The sequence below is a fragment of the Pholis gunnellus genome (genome assembly GCF_910591455.1).
Source record: "Pholis gunnellus genome assembly, chromosome: 2".
Taxonomy (NCBI): domain Eukaryota; kingdom Metazoa; phylum Chordata; class Actinopteri; order Perciformes; family Pholidae; genus Pholis; species Pholis gunnellus.
In genome coordinates, this window is record NC_136536.1 from 23182786 (window position 1) to 23205942 (window position 23157).

The window sequence follows — 23157 nt, forward strand, 5'->3', positions numbered from 1 at the left end:
TTTTCTCCTACAGTCTCTTTAAATCATGGGTGGTTTCATTTAGCTCGGGCTGGGGTTTTATATTTAACCTTTTGTCTTTCAGGGGGGGCAACAAGAGTCCAGGACAGGCTGACAGGTTTGCTCAAAAACACCAGCTCCTCTTAAGTTAAAATGAGGATTAAAGGCAGTTAAAAAAGCCCTGGTAAAATGCTTAGAAAACATGCTCAAAGACATAGAGTTCAAAACCAGGTGAAGTATGAATAACTGGTAGAGGATGGAATAAAACCACATTGAATTAAACTGCTTTGTGATCAGATATCCTTCGTCTCATAGTAAATAACCCGGTCGAGGGTGCGACCCTGTGAGTGTGTGGGCGTATAGCCTGAGTGAGCTGAAAAGATTCCAGCGTATGCATAAAATCAGTGACAAACGTCTGTGAAGGGCAGCAGACATGTATGTTAAAATCACCTAAAATAAGAATTTTGTAATACTTTGATGTAAAATGGGATAGTAACTCACCATAACCTTGCAGAAAAACACTGTTCGGCCTGATGATCACTGGATCTTTAGAGTTTACTGTAAAACCAAGATGTTCAAAGGACGTAAAACAGAAAACAGACGTGTAAAATGGGAGTACATTTAAAAACGGTTCTGTGGATGACAATTTGGCAATGTTAAGTTCACAACTCCATCGACAAAGTGTTTTAGATTCGCAACAGCTCTGAATCTCGCCATTTACTGTCTTGTTGTCCATAGCAACAGAGGCTGAGGCTCATGGGTATTGTAGTATTCAGACCCATCCGCCATGAAACATGGCGGAGATTTATAGGATGTTTACATTGTCGGATAATCTTGCATGTTTCTCTGTTGAGTAACTGTTGAGGAGATCATTAAAGTAAAAACTTTATTTTTCCTTCCCGAACCCGATTAGGCAAGACCCGGGCCAGGCTGTAGTTTTTTTTAATCCAGTTTCCCAGCGTTGTTTTTGTGTCTGTGTGGAACACTTGGTCGGAGAAGGCTGTAGCTTGTAAACAAATTTCAAAATATAATGACTTTTATTCTTTGTCAGTGGAAATCTGTATCTGTTAATATGGATCATCAATGATCATCAATTAGTATCGGCGGCAAAAATCAGGATCTCTAGAAGTTATATTTGCTCCCTTTTTTCTTTTGTGCTGATCCGTTATGTGATCCGAACTGTGAGAAGACACAAAGCACCTGTGAAAAACAGTTATTACATCAAGAAAGTCAGGACCCAACGTTGATCACAGGCCAGTTGTACGTGGGTCACCCAAGAGGCTCTACGACATCCTACTGTGACTCTTTGCTACAGTTTGTGTAAAAAAGCATAATTGGAGACGTTTGCTTGTGTATTTGAAGATTACCGTAATGGACGTCGCAAACCCCCGACCCCTCGAAGCGTTGAATATCCTTCGCTACTGCTGTTACTCATCACCTCTCATCTTCCCATCCCCCACCCTTCCTTCCCTCACATCCACATCACGTTGCCCTCTTACTGTCCATTCGGTGCTGTCCCTCCTATTAAACCTCTCTTCTCTGGTGTCACTGTCCCTTTCTGTCTCGTCGTCCTGGCCTCATTCGCCCCCCCCTGGCTCTCTCATTTTCCCACCCTGGTCTCAACAAAACTCTTTTTTTAACCCTCTGCTGTATTCTTCTCATCCTTCCTCACCCCCTCGTCTCCTAACCCTCTGTCTGCTGCTCAGGCCAGTTCACCTATGGATCAGCATCCCCGCCAGAAACCTAAGGGATTCCACGAGCGCATCGACCCGACCGACATCCCTGCGGAGCGCAGCCAGGCGACACCAACGCCGATGCGCCGCACGCAGCCGTAGAGCAGCGAAGGTCCGAGGGGGGGTCAGGGGTGAAAAAGGTCGCAGACGGACAGAGCCGGAGCAGGCGGGAGGGGAGACTACAAGGGGAACCGGGACATCGGGGGAGGAAGGTCTCATCAGTGACAGGGGACCATCCGGGGGTCGAAGATGATGACCTCACATGTGAAGCTGAGGAGGGAGAAGGGCAGCCTGGCCGAGTACGAGTCGCAGATGAAAGGTGAGAGTGTGTGTGTGTGTGTGTGTGTGTGTCTCTGTGTTTTCCTCCGTGCCCTTTATTGCAGTCACCTACATGCATGAATGCATGAAAAATAGCACGCACGAGTGTTTGCAGCTGCTCCACACGCTCGCTGAGCCCCGGACTCTCACTGAACGCATTTGTGCCCCATGTTTGCACGTATGGACACAAAAGCACATCGTCACAAACCATATAACCCCCCCCCCCCTCATTCGGAGCTAGATGACGATCCACGCAGAGTCTCTAGAAGCCAACAGGAGAGCGCAGCGTACCTCAATCACAGTAAAAAACGTGAGCGTGACAGATGTTCGCGTTACAGGATTTTTCACATGACAACAGCAGTGTCCTGTGTGTGTGTGTGTGTGTGTGTGTGTGTGTGTGTGTGTGTGTGTGTGTGTGTGTGTGTGTGTGTGTGTGTGTGTGTTTGTTTTTGTAGGGTGCATGCCGTGGCTGGGCGGCTCTCTGTACTGTACTACAAGGGTGTATTTATAGCCAGTATTAGTGATGCTGTCTCCTCACATCCAGTCAGCCCCGGGCCGTGTGCTCACACAGAGACGGGAGAAGGCGAGTAAATAGGAAAGAGAGAGGGAGCGTGAGGAGAGCTGGGTGGGCCGGGGAGCTGGGTGAGCGAGGAAAGAAAAGAATGAGAGAGGCCGAGAACAGGTAAGAAAAGAAGGAGAGAGAGAGAGAGTGAGAGAGAGAGAGGGAGCAAAGCGAAGGCGGGGTTATTTGAGATAGAGCGATGTTTGTATTGGCCTTTTCAAACCAAAGTGCAGCGGGTTGGATGCGTTTAAGCTTGTGTGTACAATGCATCGCCTCGTGTTATACACACGAGCTCGCATGCGTGTATACTTGGGTTGTTACAAGCTGTGCGTACTAAATCTATACGTTGCCGTCTCAGTAAATCGGTAGCAAATGACGGCACGGACGGCGTTTTGTGAACTCTCATTCCCTGCTTGGAAAATGTGGTATTAGAAAAGACATGGTCGTATTTTCTTCTAATACTTCTGACAATAACTCCTCATTAGATACATTATTGTGCGAATGATCTGTTCCCTCGTGGATCCATGAGTGTCCCCAGGCGCCGTCGGGTTCCCCACAGGTGTAGAAACACAGCAGCGGGAGTTATGTACTGATTGTGTCTGCACGCGTTTCATTTGTCGACTTTATGCAGGCGCCTTACGTCTGCAAGAAGGAGCAGGTGTGATATGCATGCATCTTTTTTTCATATTTATTAACAAGCGAGACGGAAAATACACACCCCGGGGTCCATCCATACATATTCATGCATATCCGTGTGCGTCATAAAATCCCAACTGCCAATGAGGATTGGTGATAGAAGCACTCAGATCCTGAGTAGAAAGTGCCACATTCAAAATCCTACTTAAAGGTCCAGTGTGTAGAATTTAGGGGGATCTATCAGCAGAAATGCAATATAATACTCACAACTATGTTGTCATTAGTTTATAATGACCTAAAGCTATGAATCCTTTCCGTTAGCTTAGAACGGGCCCTTCACATCGACAGAGGGAGCAGGTTCTCTTCCACGGAGTCCGCCGTGTTGCACCGCCATTAGTGCTTGGCGATATGATATGATATAAAAATGTCTATTGATTATATTTTTGCTGTATTGTTTCTATTGTGATGTCCAAAAACCAGCGGCCGAAACTGTTTCATGGCAATACAACCGCCACCGTTATAAAGTAGAGCATGGATTTAATTAGCGGAGGTATTTTACTCTCGGTTGCGTCATTATTGTTATTAGTTTGTATCAAGTCTCACACTGGTGTAATACAGTCTGGTTCCAGTTGGCTATACGCTCATGTTCACTTAAAGTGAAGAAGAGTCCGATTGTAACGTTAGCATCCATGTAGCGTTGTCCAGCGTCCAGCATCCAGCAGTAAAAGGAAATGCGGTAAAAGTGAGTCAGCCCCTCTGCAGACGGCATGCTAGACTCAAGCACCAGTCTGCAGAGCTCTGAAGCTCCGCCTCGTACTGCGGAACAGAGGGACGTTCGCTTGTTTATCCAATGTTTATTAATATTGAACGTGTCCTGAGTCCAAATTCGCAACGGCACTCCCTTTGGTCCCCATCTATACACCCGCCAAGTGTGAAGTAAATCGGGTGAACAGTTCTCGTGATACGCGAAGGACACACAGACAGACAGACAGACAACGATTCCTTGCTTTATCGTTGCATTTCAGAATGTCTCCAGGGTTATAAACGTATTTACTTGAATAACTGTCTTCTTTCTCTCCATGTGTCTCTCTCTGTCCCTGTCTGTGTCAGACCTGCGGGCTCAGCTGACAGACCAGATCAAGATTTTAGACTCCCAGGTGGAGGTGAAACAGCAGCAGCTCTCAGACCTCTCTGAGTTTCTCCGGCGCCGAGGCGACATCGAGGCTGAATACGCGCGCGCCCTTGACAAACTCACCGAGCGATTCACCCACAAGACTAAGAAGTAAGCGTGTCCACAGTATGTGAGGGAGTGTGCATGTGTCTCTTCTATTTCTCAGGGGATTCTTAAAGTGTTTTTTCATTAAGCTGTAATTCAGCAAGGTTGTCTGTTTTTCTGCAGGAAGGAGCAGTGGGGTCAGTCAGTGTGTCAGGTCTGGTCTGTTTTGCTGACTCAGACTCGTCTGGAGAGCCGGGAACATGCAGCGCTGGGTGACACCTGCTGTAACACGCTCACACAGCGGTTGACTCACAGCACGGAGGATACACACCGTCTGCACAAACGGGTGAGTGGATCTTTGGTGGAGGGTCACATGCTCGCAGAAACAGACGCACTAGACATGCAAGACCTATTTTGAAGGGTTGTTACTCCTATCCTTTCAGGTCAACTGCTCGTCTTGTTCAAAAGAAACACAGCAAAAGTGTATGGTAGATAAAACATGATGTAGTGCCCTCTGGGATGCCCTTCCAGTGGAGAAAACATGATGTAGTGCCCTCTAGAGTACCCTTTTAGTGGAGAAAACATGATGTAGTGCACTCTAGAGTACCCTTCCAGTGGAGAAAACATGATGTAGTGCACTCTAGAGTACCCTTTTAGTGGAGAAAACATGATGTAGTGCCCTCTAGAGTACCCTTCCAGTGGAGAAAACATGGTGTAGTGCCCTCTAGAGTACCCTTCCAGTGGGGAAAACATGGTGTAGTGCCCTCTAGAGTACCCTTTTAGTGGAGAAAACATGGTGAAGTGCCCTTCCAGTGGAGAAAACATAGTGAAGTGCCCTTAGAGTACCCTTCCAGTGGAGAAAACATGATGAAGTGTCCTCTGCCCTTCCAGTGGAGAAAACATGATTTGTGTAACCTTTAGGGTGCCTTTACAGAAGAAAATACAAATTGCCCTTCCAGTGGAGAAAACAAGGTGCAGTGCCATATAGGCTGCCCTACATGCTAGAAACCATTCTTCTTCTTTAATAAGTCCTTTACTGTGCACTTTACTACTCACTTCACTGTTATCACGTTACACTAATCAACAGCTGAAATCACTCCCCTCTATCAGCTCTACATCCTCTACGCCAAAGCATATCAGTGCATAAATTGTTTAAGATGGATTTCTGCCACATTCATTTTGTAACATAGCACACTCAAATAACCACAGTTGTTAGTTGCCGGCCTTGGGAAGTTAACAGACTCACCAAATAAGCTGTACAAGTTGACACATAACTGAACACAATGATCTTCTTATCCGTCCCGGTACTGCAGTGGCATCTGCAGTCTAAAATATTTTATCCAGCACACAGACTCATCTGACTCAAATTACTGGTTGTCAGACACGCACTCTGTGCCTTCTCATCGTTGAAAAGTGAGCACAATATCAATTAAGCCACAACTGTCATATTTCAGAGCAGCTAAGAGGCCCGACGCCAAGCACAGCAAGACCCTTTAGCTTCTCTATTATTGCTACCATCAAAGTATTTCCATGCAATTGTACAAACACGAGTGATGATGGCTTGATTAGAATAAACATGAAAGAAATCGTTGTTCAGCTGAGTGATGTTTAAAACAGGCCAGAATTCTTGGCCTGTGGTGTTGCTGCCTGAATTATATTACTATCCAAACTCATTTTACCCCAAAATAACTTTAATAAAAAGCCAAAGCCCTTAAAAATATGCAACATGCTTATTAACTTTATACGACTGCGTACTTCTACCTCAGAGGAAAACAATGTTGTACTACAATGTACAACTACTACTGGTTACGTTGCAGATTCAGATTTGGCTCACAAAATATAACAAGTAAAATATAATGCACTATTATTCGCTAAACTATCTATTTACAGCATCATATTACAATTTAAAGCTCCACCTTGAACAAAGTTAAGTAAATGTAAGTATGTTATGCTGCTAACGCCTCTATCTCGCCCTTCACTCGAAGTAAAACTCAAGAAAGAAAGTTTTGAGTACTGTTAATAAAAGCTGATAATATGTCACTTGATTAAGCTTAATATTATATCCAGCCAGGCGCCAACCTTCAGTTCTGTCAAGTGAAGCCAATGCGGAAGTGTCTTAAACTTGCATTCTCTCTACTGACCAGCAGGAGGCGACTCCTCTAGTAGCAAAAATAAGTCTGATTGTATAGAAGTCTATGAGAAAATGACTCTACTTCTCTCTTGATTTATTACCTCAGTAAACATTGTAAACATGAGTTTATGGTCTCAATCTCTAGTTTCAAGTCTTCTTCAATACAACATGATGTCCATTTAGTAAATGATGGTCCATTTAGAGTCAAACAGACCATAAAGCAGGTTATGCTTTAGGGTGGGGCTACTGTGATTGACAGGTTTCTACATCACTCCTCCGCATTCCAAATATGGGAACTTCTGTGTATTGGTTGCAAAAAAAAAAGAAGCCATAATCCAAGATGGCGACATCAAAATCTGCGAACTCAAGGCTTCAAAACGGAAGTCCACAAACCAATGGGTGACGTCACAATGACTACGTCCACTTCTTATATACAGTTTAAGTATTTTGCGCATAGCACACAAGAGTTGCATCGATGTTCTCATCTTACTCTCCGCAAGAAAGCTTAGATGTGTATATCCCAAAACGTCCAACATTGATGACTGACTGAATGCCAAATTAGGTAGCCAGCATACAATTGAGGGACACTCGTCATGAGCCACTAGTGTCCGTGCAACCAATCGCTTTCTACAACTTGTCATTCCCAACCTGACATACGCTTGTCAGAGGGGGATGTCGTTTCAGTAGCTGAGTAGTGTATTAACCATTGAATGTAAAAGTATTTTAATATGATTTGAGTATAATCACCTCACCACTGCTCACACTTTGAACTGTGCTTTAATATAATAGCAATTGGCAAGTCTCAAAGGTTTTTGAATATTCTTTACATTGCAGAGCAAAGAAGTTGGCATCCAGATGCAGGATGAGCTGCTGAAGGTCACCACTGAAATGCAGACGGTGAGCGTCGATATTGCGTCGATATTGTCGTCTTTGCGTGCGATCATGAAAAATGAATGCAATGCTCATGTGGATGTCTCCATCATGTGTGCTACTGAAGGCTCTGAAGACGTACAACCTGTACCACATGGACTGTCTGACAGCCGAGGGGAAGCTGAAGGAAGCCGAGCGGTTGGAGGAGAGACACACCGGCAAGTCAGCCGAGCTCGGCCCCAGCCAATTGGGAGGGCAGAGGCGGAGCTCCGTCAAGAAGATGGAGAGATTGATGGAGAAAGTGAGTGTGTGTGTGTGTGAGTCACAGGAAGCCTTGAACTGTTTTGTTTTTTTTCCTCCCACAGAACAAACCCTTTCCTGTTCCTGTTGTTTTGTCTGTGTGTAAAAAAAACGTCTTACTTAACTTACTTCTGTAAATGCATATCTCTTTTAGGCGTGTTTTATGAGTCAGATGGGGCATGTCGTGGTCGTCTGTGTTCTTATCTTCTCTCACTTTCCTCGTGTGTGTTTGTGCGTGCACAGAGGCACGGCAGAGTGCAGGAGAACCAGCTGAAGTGCACCAAGGCTCGTAACGACTACCTGCTGAATCTTGCAGCGGCCAACGCAGCCATGAACAAGTACTACCTGCAGGACATCAGCACGCTCATCGACGTGAGAAACATGAGATTTGCGTTGTGCGATTGTCTGTGTGTGCCATTCGGTGGCTTAGAGCTACCCATTTGTGCCACTCTCTCCTGTTATTATCTGAAGAAAAGAGATCTATTATGGGGAGAAAGAACAGTTTCTCTCTTGGTCCCACACCACAATTACCACATTTAAAAACAATTCTTTCTCCCCTTTCCCTCTCTGTTTTTCCCTCCCCTCTCCATCATTTCCTTGTCTTCCTCTCCTACCTCCTCCCCCGCTCCTGGCAGTGCTGCGACCTGGGTTTCCATCTGTCTGTGGAGAGGGTGATGAAGTGCTACCTGACCAGCAGGGGGCGCATCCAGAAGACGGAGGAGACGGGTCTTAAGCAGCTGGAGGCTGCCGTGACGTCCCTGGACCAGGGTGGAGACAGAGATGCGTTACTGCAGCAACACGACGCCGCCTTCTGTCTGCCGTTCAGATTCAGCTATCATCCACACGAGGGAGACCAGGTGGAGAAAAAGAATTACCGCGCAGCGCTCACAGACTGGAGGGGAAAACAGGGGAAGCAGCAAAACCACCTGAAGACTAAAACCACCTAAAAAGAAAAAAGCTATATAAATATATCTGTACGCTATATTTAGAATGTATTCGTGGCTTTACCTTGCCACCAGACAGCACTTTCCGACATCAACTGAAGCCGTTTTATCATCTATGCCAGACTTCATTGACAAAAACAGGGATTTTTACCTCGCAGGCCACAGAAGTTGCTGGTCTGCCGCTGTCCCGCCTTGTTAGTTTGTTTGTCTTATTGTGTGACTTTGGTGAATCCGAGCTAATCGTTTAAAACACCAAAGTCACTCAACTACACAAACAAACTGACCGATTGACCCAGCGGTACACCAGAAACTCCCGCGTTCTGCGAGGTAAACTTACTGTTTTTCGACTTCAGTTCAGAGGGTTGTCTGGCAGCAAGGTGTTGAAAATAGTCTAAATGTAGCGTACACTTAAACTAATATTGATTTTTTTTACAACCCCACACAAAAAAATCCAAACTATCCATCTAACTCATTGGTGTTTGTGAAGTTGACCAGAAATGAATCCCACCCTCTGCCCCTCCCATCTCTCTCTCGGGACAACATCCCAGTGGTTTGAACTTGAAAGTCATATTTTATGTTTTATTTTTCTATTTCAGGTGTGCGAGGTGAGTGCGGAGAGCCAGGTGAGATACGAGCTGGAGACCAGGTTCCAGCAGCTTCAGTCTCGACTCGCTGCCGTTACCTTGGAAACAGAGGAGGTCAGCAGAATTATTCTCACTGCCTGTTTTTTTTTTTTCATCAGTCAGCCATGAACCCTCGCGAAAAAGTTGTATCTAGGAAACAAATGAACTGACAAGCAATCGACATTTCTCAGGTCAGTAAAACGCTGAAAGCCACACTCGCAGCCCTGCTGGAAAATATGTGTGAAAGCGACTGTAACCCCTCCCCCGACGTGCCCAGCAGCCTATTGCACGAGCTGCCTGGAGGAAACACCGCCCCGAAACTTGCCCTCGCCAAGCGTCGAGCCAATCAGCAGGAGACAGAGACCTACTACTTTACAGTGAGTCATTGCAGTGGGCTAAAGGTGGACATGGGTTGGGAGATCATTTAAAATGTCCTTTTATAGTATTATTACCATTTCTATGGGATTCCACCCTGACAATGATTCATTTCTCATTTGCTTTGACACAACCCTTGAATGAGAATTAGAATTCTCAGAACACTGTTTGAGTTTGTCAAATCCAGATGATAGAGGGGAATATCATGTTGTTGGTGGTGAGCTGCTCATTGATTCATTTGTTTACACTTGACACATGAGTTAAATGTTTCAAATGAAATGTATGAAAAAGTGTTGAATTTGAACGTAGTTTCAGAAACTGTGTTGAAGCAGTCGAGGGAAAACTGTAATACTTTGTTTTGTTTTTTGTCTTAGAAAGTGAAAGACTTCCTCATCAGCAGTTCTCTGACCTTCAAACTTCAAGCCAAACACGACCTTCTACAAGATGCCATACAGAAAGGTACTCTATACTCTATCTGTACTTGCTATACAATAGATGATGGGTGGGGCAAATGTCTTCTTATGTCGCCGCTGTTTGAATCTGTGATCGGCTTTCACAAATGAAGCCAGTGTACTCCACCGATGTGACATTGCACTATAATATCGTCTGACTCGTCGGTTTAAAAAAAGAAATATCAAAATCGATCCAGAACAACTAGAGAATACGTTCTTTTAACTTTTCTAAATCTGGTGCCTACATTACCTACAATGCAACTGGTGCGGCCAACAGTTCAGAGATTTGAGTCTGTTATGCTAGTAGCCTTTAGCCACGACCCAGACTTCTTTCATTTCAGGCGGCAACCTCCGGTTCTGCCGAGTGAAACAAATGCGGAAGTGTCTTAAAGCTTTCATTCTCTATACTGGCCAACAGGGGGCGACTCTTCTGGTTGCAAAAAGAGATCAGATTGTATAGAAGTCTATGAGAAAATGACTCTACTTCTCTCTTGATTTATTATCTCAGTAAACATGAGTTTATGGTCTCAATCTCTAGTTTCAAGTCTTCTTCAATACAACATGATGTTCATTTAGTAATTTATGGTTTAAGGTAGAGTAAATTAGACCATAGAGCAGAGTATGCTTTAGGGCGGGCCTACTGTGATTGACAGGTCTCGACCAGAGCCGTATCTTAAGACCTGTACACAGACTTGTTGACAGATGTTTAATATTGGTGGACTTCCCCTTTCAATTTACCTGCACATTGTTTGCACCAGGACCCTGAACCAGACCTCACTCTCTCACCTGTTTTCTCTCTCTTTCTTCCAGCTGAGTCTGTCGACAGTGACCCCTCCAGGTAAACAGTGTCTTCACGTAGCTTGGAATAAAGCCAGTGTGACTGAGAGAGGTGTAGAGACAAGGAGGTAGCAGAGAGGACATGGAAGAGAGGAAGAGACTAACCAAATTGGAACCACAAATGCTATTTTGGCCAATTCTTCCTATTATGTAAAAATATAAAATAAAAGCTGATCTCTGGAGAAAGAGGGGGAGGGGTGTGTGAATTGTAGTGTAACTGATAATAACAGTTAGCAAATCACTGCGTGTAAGATGTAAAATGGCATTTTGCATTTTATTATTATTATATTTCCCAGAATGCAATGTGCTCGGTCAGTGCGCATTCGGAAGTCCAGACCTGTTTCCCAATTCTGCCACACACTCTTCACCACAGACATGCTCTCCTACATACAGGTAACACACACTCTCTCACACACACACACACACACATGCAAATAAGAAAAATAAATAAACATCCCTTGTCTTTACCTCTTTTTTGATTGGCTTGCTGCTCTGCACTGCTGTTCAACCCTCAGAAGGGAATGATTTAGTAAATCCCGTCACACCGCAGCAGAGGAATTGGCGGGGGCTTCTTGCAGCACATGCACGCGGTGTGCCTTCATGTGCATGGTGATGCTTATAGTTTATTGCTGGCTTTTCTCTCCTTTAAATCCACTCCTCCCCCCACACCCCCCCTCCTCCCTTTTATCTCTTCCTCTCTTGTGAAGGGGATTAAAATGCACTGGCCTCTTTGTTGCCTCCTCTCTCGGCTCCTCTTCTGAGAGCGCCTGTGCTTATTGTGCGCCTCTTCCCACTGCTTCTAAATCTTTATTCCCCCTTATTTCCCACTCTGCCTTTTTCTGATCCGTGCTTTTTTTTTCCCCCCTCTCTCTCTCTCTCTCTCTCTCTGTCTCCTCTTTGCCGCGCTTGGCTCGGTTGCAGGAGAAGAAGGAGAATGTCTCGGACACAGGTAGCGAACCCCAACTGTGACCACTTAGAGGCCCTGGATTTGTTTTCTGGGAACGTTGGGTTTAGCAACCTTCAGGGGGGGCTACGTTCTGCAGTTAAAAATGAACAGTTTGTCATTTTGGGAAACACGCGTCTTTGCTTTTTTGCCGTGAGTTAAATAAGAAGAATGACAGCACTCTCACATCTGATAAATAAAAAAGACTTTCAGTTTTATGGATTAAGGGGAGACACCCCAGGTGAATAAAACATTTATAATAATAGATACCATCATGGAACTTTCCCAGTTGAATACTTATATTCCGGCTGTTATCTTTTGTTGTCTGAAATGTTGAAATATGCAAATTAGGCATTATCCTTTCAATATTTGCTAATTTGCCTAGATTCCCAGAACGGAAATCTGAACTTTGAATAAAGCCAGGTTTTTTACTTTCGATCAGAATAAGAAATCAGAAGATGCTTTCAACATCCATTAAAAAAAAACAATTGCGGTGTTTTTAGAACAAACTTCTCTGTAGAAACCTTCAGAATATAGAGAGGAATGAAAGTGGAACGTTTGGTGGATGTAAGAGCTGCTGAAGTGGAGATTTCTGGTTCAGTCTGAGAAAAAACTAATTTTGAAAAAACTGCCTTTTATTGTAAAATTACATATTTTGCAAGACTTAAAAAAGGGTAAATAAAGTAATGAACAGATATCACCAGGAAATGTCCCCAGTTGATTACTTACATTATTATATGCAAATGAGGCAGTATCTAATGGTAATTTTTGAATTACCTGAATGAGTTTTTTTGGATGTTTTCTTTCTACTAGTCTGAAACAAGACAACTTATGGAAGCAAAATAGCCCAAAATCTCCAAATGGATCAGTGCATGATAAATGATGTTTTTGCCTGTAAATACCTCGGCCAGTGTTTCCCAAACTTATTTTCTGGGGATTTTAGAAACTGCTGTTTAATCACCGTTTCCCTTGCATCGTATCTTCCTTTCTTGCTGTTACGCCTGTTGATTATTACGTGGACCTTGCCTTCGTTTTAATCGGCATCTCTATCCGCGCTCTCATCTCTCCTTCTCTACTCATCTTCTGTCTCCAGAGCTCTGGGCAGCAGATTCCTGTGGTGGTTGAGAGCTGCATCCGTTTCATCAACCTTCACGGTGAGTCCGTCTTTATGGTGAAGCAATGAGTTATGTATGCTGAGAGAGCTTTGGACACGCAGAATGAGAAGGTGGAAGCGCTTGTTTTCTGTATCCGTGCGCAATCCTGTGTGTTATCGCCTGTATGGAACATCGTGTATCTGCAAACATGCAATGTGTTGTGTGTCTCAGGCCTCCACCATGAGGGGATATTCAGAGTTCCTGGGTCACAGAGGGAGGTTAACCACATCAGAGATGCATTTGAGAGAGGTAAGGGAGCTTCTGAAATTGCATCACTTTTTCCTCTGATGGAAACAACTTTATTTTTATTATGATTTTTATCACGTTTCCGTGTTATTCGTCTTTTTTTGTTCTGCAATCCTTTTTTTAAGTACGAAATAAAGTGTACACAAGTGTCTGTTGCTAGGTTAACACATTCTTTTAAACTCCCCGTAGGAGAGGATCCTCTGTCGGACAGTGAGTGTGACCTGGACTCTGTGGCCGGTGTGTTGAAGCTTTACTTCAGGGGCCTTGAGCCTCCTCTCTTCCCTTACGACAGCTACTCTCAGCTGCTGGAGTGTGTCCGTAAGTCCCCCGTATACGACCTTGATGTCTATGTGTGTTTCTTTTGGTTACTTGGTTGTTTAGGCTGCATATTCTACCTCCATTTGGCTGATCCGCCTCCTCATGTACACTCATACCTTTTTGCAAATAAATAATCCTGCTAATTATGATTGAGCTTGAGACGGGTCTGATTCCAGCCCCTCGTGGATCATTGGTTTACAGTAGAACAGGAACACCCATTAACGACTGACTCGTTTTTTTCTTTGTCAGCCTAGCAACGTTATTGTCCTGTTAGTGTCAGTCAAATCAGTGGCTATGCTGTCTTAAGTACGATTAAACTCTTTTTTTAATAAAAAATGTTGACATTGTTTGTGGCTTTAATGAAACATGTGGGACAAACTGAGTAATTTGTGTGAACTCGATCTTAACAAAGCTAGCTAGCTTGCTAGCTTAACAAAGCTAGTACGCTATTTGACATCAGTTGATGGTCATAATGTAATAATGTCCTCAGATAGCCGACACACGATACCTATTGACTAAGTGTCATAGCATATGAATAAAACTCTTGTTGTCTGTGTTAATTTTTGTGTGTTTTTACGCTAAAGTACGTATGGTAGGCCTACATGGTTGAGACAGGAATTAGCGTTACCTAGCTAGCCCACCCCTCGTCTCTCTGCTTCACTGCCCACCGTTGGAAGGTCCCATTCTTGTACCCACAGAGCCAATCAAAGCGGTCCTCGTTCTGTTTACAACCGCGAAATCGGCGGTTCGTTCCTTGTCTCCTCCAGTCCATGTCGCAGTGTCCTTGGGCAAGACACTTAACCCCAAGTTGCTCCTGATGTGCAAGTGGCACCTTGCATGGTAGCCTCTGTCATCAGTGCATGAAAGTGTGTGTGTGTGAATGGGTGAATAAATGGTCCTGAGCTTTGACTGGTCGGAAAGACTAGAAAGGCGCTATACAAATTCAAGTCCATTTACCATTCAATTTAAATTCTTAGCTGGGGACACCACTGAGACGTACTTATTTTAACCCAAACCACCATGTTTTTCGAAACCTAACTAAACAGGTTCTGCAGGGGCTTGCACTCATTGCTCGTGTTGCTGGATGCACAAATCCAAAATTAACTTTTCTTAAGATATCATACGACCTGTTGTATGAGGACACGTCGCTACAGTAGTAGCCTCACACAGCGGTTGTCACTTTACTGACGCTCCAAGCACAAAGTTACTTGGTGAGGCAATTCTCCCCTGCAAATACTTATTAAAAATAAATAAATACTGACTGTTGATGCAAGGTCGTGCAACGTCTCCTCTGTCTACCGGTGCATCTCACTGTCATGTTTGCACTGTCTCTGTTTCTCTCTCTCACTGTCTCCCTGTTATTCCTGTAGGCCCAATTCTGTTTTCCAAAAACAGAAAATCGGAGTCAGAATCAGCACAGCTAATCAGGGTTGTGAACCTGCCCGCTGGTTGTTTACGCCCCATAAATGCTTGTGTTTCCCTTCAGCTGCATACTAAATCAACCTAGCCATTGCAACCTTAGTAGTTTAAGTACTTGCTTTAAGTCTGAACTTTGAGGGGTTTATGCATGTGACACAGTTTCTAACAGCTGCGGGCATGGAGAGACTGCGACTGCAACAAACACAACTTGTTGTAATAGCTGAATCTTTACTCATCCTGCTCCTCTCCTCTCTTATCATGATCAGAAATTGAGGGGGTGATGGAGAAAGATACCCAGATTAAGGCGATCATCTCCACCTTCCCGCGGCCTCTCCTCATCGTGATGCGCTACCTTTTCGCTTTCCTCAATCAGTAAGCGACAACATAACCCAGTGTGGGATATTCTATCACATGCACTCCCTGCTATGGTCATAAAAGTTTACAAATAAAATAATAAAATCAAATAATCTATTGTGTGCGTATTTTTTCCCCAGTGTGACTCAGTACAGCGACGAGAACATGATGCAGCCCTACAACCTGGCCGTTTGCTTCGGTCCGAGCCTGCTGAGGGGGTTGGACTCCGATGACGCCGTTGCCAGGCAGCCGCAGGTCAACGATCTTGTCAAAACCATGATCCTCCAGCATGACATCATCTACCCCAGCCAATCAGAGCTGCCGGGCCCCGTCTACGAGAAGCACATGACTCTGGAGCAGGAGTACTGGTGAGAGATGAGTAGTCGTTGATGTGGTATTTGTTGTGATGAAATGCCAATGCAACATCATTTGTTGCAAATATTCGGCTAAAAGCTCCTCACGCCAAAGGGACAACATTTAGTAAAATCATCTGACAATCAAAAATAGAATTGAATCAATAATGAATGTTTATTGTTAAATAATTAAAATGGAGGCCAACAGAATTCTGATTGATAAAATAAATTACAACATTAATAAAAAAAAGTATTATTATTTTAGCTGGCAAGCTAAGGCTAAAAGTGTTAGCTAGCTAATGCTATTTCAATTTAGCAACTGATAGTAGCAAGACAAATATTAAAAGTGTTTTGACCTAACAGATTGCAGGTTAAAGAAAACTTCTAAAGCTTTTTATTTCTTTATATTCTAGATTCATTTTTTTTTGTTATGTTTTTGACTTTCAGGGCTCGGTACGAAAATGGTCTTGATGCATTTTGGTCAAATCTGGTTGAATGGTTGAATTAATCTAACTTTGATTAAACCAGCTTCCATTATTCACGTTCAAACAGAATGTCACCTCCACTCATCTCTGTCTTCTTATCATAAAGGAATGACTGGGTAACAGTTGGTCACGTCAGAGTTTAAGACAAAGATGGTTCCAAGTACGTAGAGCAGCTTCCCTCCCTTGGCCCCTCTTTTCATGGCTCATCCTCTTGAAACAGAATTTCATACCATGCCAAAGCTCGCACTTCTTAGTGTAAAGACAGCTTAACACTATTAAGCTGATTGCTCACTACTGAAAACAAACCATGGTGTCCATGGAAACCTCTAACATGCCAAAATCAGCTCTTGAGTAATTCACTAAAACATTTATATATAATATACGTTTGGACATTTGACAGATCATCATCAGTGATTTGAAGGTGTTAGTTACCTTTGAGAAATCTCACAGCATTATGAAATATTATGTGACATTTCATGAGCGGCTGAAAGTCGGTCTGTGTGTCGAACACAACAGGAACTGTGCAGTGACCACAGACTTTCGTTTTTCTGCTTGTCCGCAGTGAACCAATCACAGAGGAGGGAGACGGAGAGACCGAGCATCTGCCCGGTGAGGACGGTGAGGACATACAGTACACACACGCACACACACACACACACGCTTACCAGAGGCCGGATTCCATCAAACATAGGCTATGCATCACTCCCTATACTTCACGTAAATGTACAACAAACCACTGTTTACATGTTTGAAGATTTAAGATTAGGATTCGTAAGAATCCATGAGTTGGGCCTAAGCTGATTGTAACCCTGCGTGTGTGTGCAGAGTGGGAGGCGGTGGCTATGTTTGACTACACGGCGAGATCTCCAGCAGAGCTGTCCTTCAAGCAAGGGGAGCTTCTCATCCTTCACAGCAAGGCCTCCTGTGATTGGTGGAGAGGCGAAGTGGGAGGGGCTAAGGGTCTCATCCCTCACAAGTACATCAGCGTGCTGGAAGGGTGAGTGACATTTCCACTTCACAACTGTTCACCGACCACTGCGGGACTCATTTGAGTCTTGGAAGAAGACTGTGTTTGCCTCTCAGACCAGAGTCTGAATTAGAAATTTCCATACATTTGGGTTGGATCTCGCTTCTTCGCTCTATATGCAGATAAACACGTCACATCGTTTTTGTTCGCAAAGACCTGATGCGTTGTTTTTAACCGGCGGAAGTTACAAATTCATTCAAATCAACACAGTCTGATGGTTAGAGGTGCGCCGGCAATTTTCATGTCTCCCGTTGCCATTGCGACCATTGTAGCGGGCTAACAACAAAATGTATATAAGAAGTGAACATAGTCATCGTGACGTCACCCGTTGCTTTATGGACTGCTGTTTTTAAGCCTCGAGTTCGCCGCGGCCATCTTGGATTACGGCCGTCGCCATGTTGTTTTTTGCAACTAATGAACAGCAGCTACCATATTTGGAATGCGGAGGAGTGACGTAGAGACGCCATACACGTCTCTGGTAGCGGCAGAGGCCTGTCAATCACAGTATGCCCGCCCTAAAGCATACTCTGCTTTATGGTCTGTTTGACTCTAAATGGACCATCATTTACTAAATGAACATCATGCTGTATTGAAGAAGACTTGAAACTAGAGATTGAGACCATAAACTCATGTTTACAATGTTTACTGAGGTAATAAATCAAGAGAGAAGTAGAGTCATTTTCTCATAGACTTCTATACAACCAGAGGAGTCGCCTCCTGCTGGTCAGTCGAGAGAATGCAGGTTTTTAAGACACTTCTGCATCGGCTTCCCTGGCTTCACTGGCAGTCCACAGACCAGTGGGTGAGGTCAGGAAGACTACGCCCACTTATTATATGCAGTCTATGAGTTGTACAGAGAAAGAGCAGGTTGCATAAACAAGGGGTGGAACAATTAACAAAGATAGTGTTTTTGAAGATTTGTTACATTGCATTTTATTTGGCATTATTTTGTCCACTCGCTATAGATTTCGGTCTCATCTTCAACATTTTCTATAAAAAAATCTGGTCTCGTTCAATATCACTCCTGCTCCCACCCACGGTTATTCTGTCACTCAACCCATATCCCATTTTTCTCGTAGTGAACTATCTTCTGAATATGTGTCTCTCTTCTTCTCCTCCCTCAGATCAGAGCGAGGGAAAAGAGAGGACAGAGGAGGCGGAGGCAGCACTGGAAACCTGACAGCAGAGGATCTACAGACGGAGAACACAACCCGGTACGCACACACACACACACACACACACACACACACACACATGCACACACATACACGTATACACATACACACTTGATTGCACATTGCAATATATGAATGTATTCAGGCACAAAAGATGCGGACAGCAACAAATACACACACACACACACAAAGACAGAAATTCTCACGTTCTCATTATTGCACACGGTCACACACGTGAGCAAACTCACATGGATGCACACAAGTATTTGCAACGTTTCTGTGCGCGTCTCGACAGGATGCGGGTGAACAGCGACAGCGCTTCGTTGCCTGGGAGACAGAGAGGAAGCGAGGGGAGCCCCGGTCAAAAGCCGCCAACCTCTCCTGCCGCGCGACACCTGCCAGTGTAAGACTGACGTGCACTTTGGAGGCAATGCATGTGCTGTATAACACTGTGCTTCACTCATCACTCAAATACAAAGAGGTTTATAGCCACTTACATATAGGAGTATATATAGAGAGAGGTATAAGGGATGAAAGAAGAATAACACAACATTACCATTAACATACTTGAAAGCAGCTATGAGCAATGTTCTTAACGAATAATGGATCGTATGACTACGTGTATTTAAAGGGGTCGCTCGTATCGACGAACCCACAGACAATTATCAGCTGACTCCGCGGTTCAGCTCAGCTCTATGTGTCCGTTTAGTGTCTTTCAGCTCACGGTTTAGTTTTTTTAACGACCCACAACTCCACTGCTTTGGTTCACCCTCACCACGTCCTTTTCAGTGTGGTTTTTGAGTGAAACGGCTCTGATGAACCCGCTGTACGCTACCTACCCAGCAGCACCACACAGACAAAGTTAGGGCTTCAGCTGGTGAATAAAGCGTTTAGCATTGAAGCAGCTAAAAGAGCCAGGTATTTCCAAAACAGAGCTAAAAGAGAGACAGAACAACGACTCATGATATAGCGTTAATGGTAATCAGACATCATACATAGCAGCTAATAATAGGCACCCTAACAGTCCTGTACTGTACACAGCATCAACACTAGATGGGCGGCAGCGGTAAGCTCAGTCTGTAGTTGACCTAGTGAAATGAGGAAATCATGGCCGGCGTGCGGTGAAAGTGGCCGCGGCGCTCGGTCGTGCACCTTTTGAATGACTGTAACTTGGCGCACACGATCACGTGACTGTCACAAATAGTTCAAACATACACCACAGAAACACTATTGTGGAGGTTGATTCATGGTTCCACCTCCAGTCTATGGGCATCTCTATGAGTTACACTCGTTGTCCTTCTGGTTCCTCACAGTTTATGTTGTTTGTTTGCCCTCTGGCATTTTTCGGAGACTAATGCGACGCAGAGAGCATAAACGCCTCTGTGCATGCTCAGAGCTCGTGCTATGGCGCCAAGCGCGAGGATAAACAAAGCGTTAGTCTCGCCAAGTGCCAATTCAGCTGCTACAGAAGAACACGTACAGGAAAAGATATTCTGCATTACATCTTTGACTGAAATGTGATTAGTTGCCATGATCTGATGTGATGCGAGTTATCTTTGTAGCGTGAGAAGATGGAGAAAAGCTTCTCTCTCCAAAACATGAAACATGGCTCAGGTCAGATTTTCAGTAATCCATCGTCACTCTGTGGTTTTGTCTAACCCGCGTCGCCTCTTTGTCTTTTAGGTCTCAGGAGCGAAGACACACTTTGGACACTGTGAGACAGGGCGCCTTCAGACCCACAGACAGACCTCCGTTTGTTCAGGCGGACAGACCAGCAGCCGACAAGGTTGGTGGTTCATCCTGGACTCTCTTCAGGCTGACACATCACACCTGTGAGGCCCTCGAATCTTGAGAAACTGTAAATTCTGTCGGCCCTAGTTTTGCTCTCGAAACCTCTGTATTTAGGGTCCAGCAGCTTGGAAACTAGCGATATGGTGCAATGAATTGCTACCAGGGGACGTCTTCGTTAAGAGGAGAGACGTTTTATTCATTTTTTTACATTGACCGAAATGAAAGGTTTCGGAGATAAAATCCAATTCTGTCCTGATTCAAGTCTTTTCTCACCGGTTGTTGTTCTGACGTAAGAACAGCTTCTTCTTCTGTGAAACAGGTGCCAGGTGAATGTTATTTTTTCAGGATACTTTTTAAATAGGACTCAAAGCATTCATGTTTTCTTCCAGTTGTGTTCCATCACTTTCGAACCCACCATATACATATCTTGTGTTTAGAGCGCATGGAGACCTGGAAGAAAGCCTGAATGCTTTTCACATACCTACTTGTAGTCTGTTACAACAACAAACTGTTTTTCAGAAGAGAAATCTAGATCAGACTTTGTTTTATCTCACTTGCCTCTCAGGGCTTCTGTAAAACAAGATCATAAGGCATCTCAAACAATGTTTAATACCAGGGTGATAAATGAAGGGAAAAGTCTTGAGGCTCTGGCCATAACAAGTCCTTTTAATTCGCAAAAAACATTGTTATTAAGACGTTATAATTATGCATCCGTTTTTACAATTTCTGTTCCTTATCACCCACAAGATATCATAACTTTGAGGCTTTTGTTTTAGTTCAATCATTCAAAATGGAGTGAGCCACAGCAGCACTGTGATGCAGGCAGTAATTGACGGTAATTGAAAGAAAGACATTTGCATTTCTTTCTTTTATTTCCTAGAAACAGAAAAGAAAAAAGCAGTTTGTACGGTTTGCATTAATGCAGTGATCTGTTTGGAAGTAAAAAAAGCACTGCAACGTGTGCTAATGTGAGGTCTGTGTATTCTGAGCACTGACGTCATGTCATTGCACTTTAATGCTTTCATGCTACATTTTCGTTGTCCTCCACGTGTCTCCCCCTAACTGTTTGCCTCACCCCGTCTCTCCCTCCCTCTCAGGACATAATCAGCCGTCAGATGAACTCCGTGTTCAAGGAGCTCCTGTCTCGCCAGCCTGCCATGCCGCCACCCGCCCTCGCCGCCGCTGCTCCCTCCTCCTCCTCCTCCTCCTCCTCCTCCTCTGCTCTTCCTCAAGCTGCCCCCGCTGCCAAAAAAGTTGGATTCGGCATCAGAGGACGGGCCCTTTTCAGGCCGATGGACTAAGAGAGGGGGAGAGGTTGGAATTGCTGATTCATTGTTTAATGTTGATTATGCTGATACATGATGATACATTTGGTGAAGATGTTGATTTCTTTTTTATTGACACGTGTACGATATTTGCGTCGCTGCCATCTCATAGTGCCACTAGTCTCGGTGCCGTGTTACTGTGCGTCCAGTGTGTCTGTTCTCCAGCTGCTTTTACGTTCAGGTCGCTTTTTTGTTCTCCAGCCTTTTGTGATTTTTTCTTTTTGAAGAATCAGGGATGTGACATCACCAGACTGACTTTTTAAAGTGGTTGCCATGATACTTGGAGCAGCAACAAAGTACTTAAGCTGCCCCCTAGTGGCAGGTTCTGAGATCAGCTTTCCCCTGATAATGTTTGCTTCATTGAAAAAAGAACCAGAAACCTGATCCGGGGGCCTGAGTGCCTTCACGTCTTTTACTCTTATTCCACTTGAAAAGATCCAGTAGGTTTGAGCTCTGCGTATTATGTTAAAAAAAAGTCTAGTGTTCAATAATAAATAAGACAATATGCAATGAATAAGCATATATGAATAAACTATGTAAAATTATCCAAAATTCTATGGAATAATTAAAGACATTTTTAAAAGTCAACTCATTATTTTAAAATGCTATTTCACCATTTATTTATTTTTTATAAAAACTTCATTGAATTGGATATCATTTATAAAGGACATGTTTATATCAAAAGGGTCTGCTTTTATTTCATAAAGTCATGTTTCATAATGACTTTTTATTTCATGTCACTTTTCACGGCGGCGGTGCAGTCGATGCCGTCCCACCTTTCGGGCCAATGCAATCTATAAAAATCTGATTTTGAATCACTTATGATGACAGCTCATTTCATTATAATGATAATAAGAATAATGTCTTAATCATGATATCACAGATGATTGTTTTATTTATATATCTTACACAGTTTATTCATGTGAATATTTGTATCACAATGATTTATTTATTTAATATTGAACATTTTGGCGCCCCATAGATCGGTCAGTACTTTATAGCAGCATGCAGCGTTAGCACACACACACACACACACACACACACACACACAAAGACAGAAAACACATTCCCCTTCATATGTGATACATGGCCTGATACGCAGGCCAAAACTCAGGGCTTTTCGCAGAGTTAGAGCCGGGCTAACTCAGGTTTGGCTTCGAAAGGAACAAGTACGATTTTCTACACTCAGGGCTGTGGTTGACTCGCTCTTCAACTGGAAACGTGCCCTATAGCCTCAAGAGCCAAAACCGGCCCCCACACCAGAGAGGATTCAGTGACTTCCTCTGGTTTAAACTGTGAATGCAACGGGCGACATTTTTGTCGCCACTTTGGAAACTCTTGTCTCATTCGTCCACACATGTTGGCCCCGCTCTGGATAGATCTATAGCACCGACCACAGGTCTCATTGTTTCAGGATGTTTGCAGTGAGGTGTACATTTACTTTGACTCCGAAAGCATTTGAAATGTTCTCATGGCATCTCCCCTCTGTCGTGTTTCAGTATTGGAAACATAGAAGAAGAATTCTTTTTTTTTTAAATGGATTCTGCCTCTGTGATTAAAACACCCTGTTATC

General features: G+C 43.9%; 1 protein-coding gene across 1 annotated transcript; it reads left to right on the forward strand.

Annotated features, from left to right (window-relative positions):
- The first annotated feature begins 1923 nt into the window (after positions 1-1923).
- On the forward strand, positions 1924-21701 carry arhgap4b (Rho GTPase activating protein 4b). Its single transcript, XM_079170135.1, has 23 exons — positions 1924-2049; positions 4357-4528; positions 4646-4808; positions 7428-7490; positions 7591-7764; positions 8007-8135; positions 8399-8620; positions 9304-9405; positions 9522-9707; positions 10080-10164; positions 10968-10995; positions 11291-11387; positions 13031-13091; positions 13263-13340; positions 13527-13655; positions 15341-15446; positions 15569-15796; positions 16829-16884; positions 17092-17263; positions 18418-18507; positions 18764-18871; positions 20152-20254; positions 21357-21701. The coding sequence occupies exons 1-23, from the start codon at positions 1980-1982 to the stop codon at positions 21558-21560; spliced, it is 2826 nt and encodes a 941-aa protein (XP_079026261.1). The 5' UTR covers positions 1924-1979; the 3' UTR covers positions 21561-21701.
- Positions 21702-23157: the final 1456 nt, after the last annotated feature.